At 51.5% G+C, this 4959-nt stretch overlaps 1 protein-coding gene across 2 annotated transcripts; it reads left to right on the forward strand.

Moving 5' to 3' along the window:
- Positions 1-569: 569 nt before the first annotated feature.
- Positions 570-4723, forward strand: FXYD4 (FXYD domain containing ion transport regulator 4). 2 transcript variants are annotated; one of them, XM_013983259.3, is made up of 8 exons: positions 570-639; positions 1934-1993; positions 2680-2712; positions 2820-2843; positions 3824-3898; positions 4020-4056; positions 4301-4338; positions 4531-4723. In XM_013983259.3, exons 2-8 carry the CDS (start codon positions 1954-1956, stop codon positions 4548-4550), a joined length of 267 nt encoding a protein of 88 aa, XP_013838713.1. In that variant the 5' UTR covers positions 570-639; positions 1934-1953; the 3' UTR covers positions 4551-4723. The 2 variants fall into 2 exon arrangements, with proteins under 2 accessions (XP_013838713.1, XP_013838715.1); XM_013983261.3 differs by having other exon boundaries at positions 570-615.
- The last annotated feature ends 236 nt before the right edge of the window (positions 4724-4959 follow it).

Raw genomic sequence — 4959 nt, forward strand, 5'->3', positions numbered from 1 at the left:
AGAAAAAAAAGAAAAAGAAAAGCAAGAAAAAAGCAGCTGGAGGTCCACTTTCTCCTCAAGAGAAGGGTGTAAGGAGTTCCCATCATGGCTCAGTGGTTTAGGAATCTGACTAGGAACCATGAAGTTCCCGATTCAGTCCCTGGCCTTGCTCAGTGGGTTAAGGATCCGGTGTTGCCATGAGCTATGGTGTAGGTCAGAGATGTGGCTTGGAACCCCCATTGATGTGGCTGTGGCCTAAGCGGGTGGCTATAGCTCTGATTAGGCCCCTACGCTGGGAACCTCCATATGCAGCCAGTGTGGCCCTAGAAAAGACAAAAAAAAAAAAGGAGAGAGAAGGGTATATGGCCCATCTCTCCCCCACCATCACCTCAGCCTCTGAGCAGGCCTGGGGCCCCTCGCTCTGCTTGGTGCTGAGTGTGGCGGGGTAAGCAGTCTCCTTTAAGAGCACACTGGGGAGAGGAAGCTGCAAGAATCTCAAGGAATCTGACCAGTTCCTTCTGCCTGATAGTATTGTTGCCCTGGGCGGGGCCACTGGGTTTAAGAGCCGGAACCCACCTGGGCTGAAATGCAGCCCCTGCAGCCTCCACAGACCAGCTCTCGGCACTCGGCTCTCAGGTGCGCTCAGGAGAAGGCTCTCAGGTAGGCAGGTATCTGCTGGTACTTCTAGCCTACTAGGCAGAGGGGTTGGGGTGGATGGGAGGCCCAGAGTACCAAACTGAGGGGGTGCCTGGCTATTCTCAGTAATAGGTGTGTGGGGGGGGGCAGGTGAGAACTGGGGGCTGCCTGCTCGGTAACCAATGTCATATGGTTTGCAGGGTGGCTTGCAGGGTAGTGGCTGGAGGAGACAGGAGCCAGTTTAGGGCTAAAGAATATGTAAAAATGGAGTTGTGACCCTCATAATCCAGAAATTCCAGGGTGGTGGAAGGGGCAGAGGGAGATGGAGAGGCCAACGGAGGACTGGGTTTGGAAACTGCTCAAAGCCAACAAACCCTATGTTCTGAAGGAGCATGTTAATACTATCTCCTTTCTGTGGCAAAAGGATTCATGTCCTTGTGTATTTGCTTATTGTAACACATTTTGGTACTTAACTACATGCCAGGCGTTATCCTTAAGATTATGATTTAATTTAAGCCTAGCCTTACAAGTTTGCTATTATGAGGTTGCCGGAGGGTGCCATTTGTACAGTCACTGAAGCACAGAGAGGTTAAGTAAGCCAGCTGAGTCACACAGCTGTTAACTGGCTGAGAGGGGAACTCTCCAGCCAGCTGGGCCCAGCGCAAAATAACTAGGGTTGTTGTCTGGATCCCTGCGGCTCCCAGAAAGCTGGGAGTGGTCTTATCTCAAGGACAGAGCCACCGCAGGGACTAGTCAATGAAGACAGGGATAGTTCCCACCCTAAGGAGAAAGAAGAAAGGGATATCCCACCCACCAGGCAGTGTCCTGCTAAGAGCAGTCTGTACTCTGCAAGTGGAGTTTGGGGCTACCTGGAGCAGGGTCCCTGGCCGGGGCTGGAGTGGGAAGCTCTTGCCTGGCTCTGGCACCTGCCCCCAACACCTCCGCTTCCCCTGCCTAGATGCTCACTCTGCATAGCTCAGCCCTGGGCGCGCCCTTTGTGGAGGCTATCTTGGAATTCAGCCTGGTAGTGCCCCAGCTGTTGGAAACAAAAGCCTAAAGGCCCTTCGAGTCGGGGGTTAAGAAGGCAGGCACCACAGCCTGATTTAGAACAGTAGTCCTGCTCTCCGGGTGTGTCAGGCATCTGATTACCAGATTTTAACAAAACATTATTTGTCATCTCTAGACAAGGACATAGAAATTAGTAACTTTCCCAAGTCCACATGTGAGGGTATCCTTGAGATTTGTGCCACGTGGTGCTGAGCACCTGGGGTAAGTTAGGGCTCTCTGACTCCAGCCTGTCTGTCCCCTTCCTCTGCAGCCCTGTCCTGCAACTGTGTCATGGAGGGTGTGACCCGGGGCCTTCTCCTCCTGCTGGCAGGTGAGTCCTCCCTGCTGCCACCGACCTGCCCACCAAGCCCCTGAAAACCATGGCAGCATCTCACAAAGCAGGCCTGATGTTGGCTTAAGAGTCTGATGGCAGCAGCTTGGGTTGCTGCGCAGGCGCTGGTTGGATCCTTGGCCTGGGAACTTCCATATGCTGTGGGTGTAGCCATTAAGAAAAAAAAAAAAAAAAAACCTGTCAGTTTAAAGAAAAACATCAAGGAAATAATAGTACAGGTAGGAGGATATTGCAAAAGTTATCTCAAATATTGGAACTTTGGGAAACCAACCATCTGTTAGCTTGAAGAGAATAGCATTTCCTATTTCTTTAAGAGGCAGAGGTCTCTGTAGGAAACTTTTCAGGCAAGGATAACAAGATACCAACACACCATCCCATTTTAAATGTAAGAAAGAATAGCAGGAAGCCTGAGAAATAGCAATAAGGGCTGGGAGTTGGGGGTAGGGATTGGGGGGGGCAGGGAAGCCAGAGGCCAGGAAGTGGGAGACAAATTCTCAGGGCTGTTTTGGGTTGGGAAAGGTGTAAGGAAGGGAATCGGGGTCCTGGAAATACACTCCCACCTCCCCTGGTTATCCCTCCACCTCTGGACCAGGGTCCTGCCTGCTGATTCATTTTGAGACTGGTGTCATGAATTAACACCTAATCTCTCTGCTTCTCTCACTCAGGCCTGCCTATCTTGGAAGCCAGTAACCTGGTTGGTGAGTGAGGCCCCAAAACTGCCCTACCCCCATGATTTCCCTCCAAGTCTCACATGCCGCTTCCTGCTTCTAGTCCTTATTCTTTTTTTTTTTTTTCTTTCTTGCAGATAAAGACAGCCCTTTCTACTATGGTAAGAGCTGATATCCCTGGCCCCCCTCCCCTTACCCTTGCCCATCTGGGACCCCTTTGCTAGAGGCTGGAGAAGGGTGATGTGGAGCCCAGTGTAGACAGATTGAGGCTCGAGGGAGTGGGAAAGGAGGGGGAGGATGGGGCTGAGACTGGGGATTAAAGAAGCAGCATGGTTAATTAAAAGAATGAGAGGCTGACATGCAGCCTGGTCTTTGGGAAAACTTCATTCCAACAAGGGGGTAAGGTGCCACAGGATATTTGGGAAGATTTCTGGGGAAGGGGCTGTAGGCACTGGGCTGCTGGGCCCTTGGGGAATCTCACACCTAATCTCCTTCCCTCCACTCACTCTCTCTTGCCTTCACCAGCTCCCTGCTGCCCCATAACCCCCAAGCAGGTTTCCTCTTCCTCTGCCCAACTCTCTTCCCCAAATCCTCCAGATCTCTGTTCAAATACCACCTTCCAGAAAAGCCTTCCGTGGGAGTTCCGGTTGTGGTGCAGCGGAAACAAATCTGACTAGGAACCATGAGGTTGCGGGTTCGATCCCTGGCCTCAAAGGGTTAAGGATCCAGTGCTGCCATGAGCTGTGGTATAGGTCGCAGACGTGGCTCGGATCTGGTGTTGCTGTGGCTGTGGCTGTGGCTGGCAGCAATAGCTCCGATTAGACCCTAGTCTTGGAACCTCCATATGCCATGGGTGTGGCCTTAAAAAGACAAAAGACCAAAAAAAAAAAAAAAAGAAGAAAGAAAGAAAGAAAAGGCTTCCATGATCATCCTTCAAACCCCCTTATTCTGTGCTCTCCGACTTATTTTTTCTTCCTAGAGCTTGTTCCCACCAGATACTCTTTGATGGGCATAATTACTGGCCTGTCTTTCTTGTTGCCTGGAATGTCAGTGCATCTGTACAAGTGGGTGCTCATAAATATCTTTGGAATGAGTGAGGGGGAGCCAGGCTGGTGCCAGCTCACTCTCTATGCTCCCCTAGACTGGGAAGGCCTGCAGCTGGGCGGGATGATCTGTGCAGCGCTCATGTGCATCATTGGAATCGCTTTCGCCCTGAGTGAGCAGTGGGACTGGCAGGCCTGGAAGGTGGGGGTGGGAGTAAGGGGAGGGGTGGGAAGCAGGGTGGCCCAGGCTCCCCACCTCTTTCTCTGGCACTGGCTGTCTCTCTTCCTTCACAGGTGGCAAATGCAAATGCAAGCAAAATCAGAAGCACAGGTAAGACAGGGCCCTATGGTGTGTCCCTTGCACTGAGCAGAACTATTAGGGGTAAAGCCCTAAAGTCTGGGAAAAGAGGACTGTCTCCTGGGTGTTCCCGGGCTTGGGGTAAGATTTATTACTCACAGATAATCAATGGTGAAGGGTCCCAAATCAGGAAAAGTTCTGACCAAAGTGGCACCAGGATCTTGGTGGGGGAGGACAGAAGATTTGAGGATGCTAATCTGATTTATTCCTTTCTCAGCCCCTTACCTGAGAAAGCTGTTCCACTCATTGCTCCAGGTGAGGCAGGGTTCTTCTGAGGCTTCCAGGCATTTAGGCAGGGTAGCCATATAATTTGAGAATAATAAATGTTATGCTGTGCTTAAGGCAGGACTGGCCTGAGTCAGCCAGACTTGGGTTTGCCTGAGGCTAGGGGGCGGTGGTGTCTGTGGAGTCAAGTTTGTAAAGATCCAACTCCTATTCTCTCCACAGGCTCTGCCAGTGCCTGCTAAGCACAAGACCAGCTTGGTGGCACTCCCTGTACCAGTTTCCATGCTGTCCCCTCCCCCTTGGGTGGTTAGCCAACCCTTCATGATTGCTTTTCTTTCCAGGAATGAGTCCTTAGGCTCCCTTCTGATCAGGAGGCTGTCCAAAACTTCTTTCTTAATTAAACTTCTCTCCCCCACCTCCCGTGGTCTTCTGTGGGGGATGGAGAGGCTGGGAAGGGACAATGAAATCTTGCTCAGGATAGCCCAGTCAGCTGAGGGGAGGAGGGGTGTCCCATGGATTGCTAATGCATCCTGTGACCACATGTCGGTCCTGAAGCCCATTCCCAGCATGCTCCACTTTGAGAACCTCCTGATAATTGATCCCCTGCCCTCCTGCCTCATCCATGCACCACATAAGACACCTCAATGTTAT

The sequence above is a fragment of the Sus scrofa genome, chromosome 14 (genome assembly GCF_054392235.1).
Source record: "Sus scrofa isolate SSC_HxYL_T2T_F1_AM1 chromosome 14, Sscrofa_HxYL_maternal_Yorkshire_Landrace_v2.0, whole genome shotgun sequence".
Lineage (NCBI taxonomy): Eukaryota > Metazoa > Chordata > Mammalia > Artiodactyla > Suidae > Sus > Sus scrofa.

What these genes read in the sequence shown, in the direction of transcription:
- FXYD4 (XM_013983259.3), top strand. Translation starts at nt 1,954, where the DNA reads ATGGAGGGTGTGACCCGGGGCCTTCTCCTCCTGCTGGCAG. An exon ending in CCTTCTCCTCCTGCTGGCAG is followed by an intron (nt 1,994 to 2,679) that starts GTGAGTCCTCCC and finishes TCTCTCACTCAG; the next exon opens with GCCTGCCTATCTTGGAAGCC. An exon ending in GGAAGCCAGTAACCTGGTTG is followed by an intron (nt 2,713 to 2,819) that starts GTGAGTGAGGCC and finishes TCTTTCTTGCAG; the next exon opens with ATAAAGACAGCCCTTTCTAC.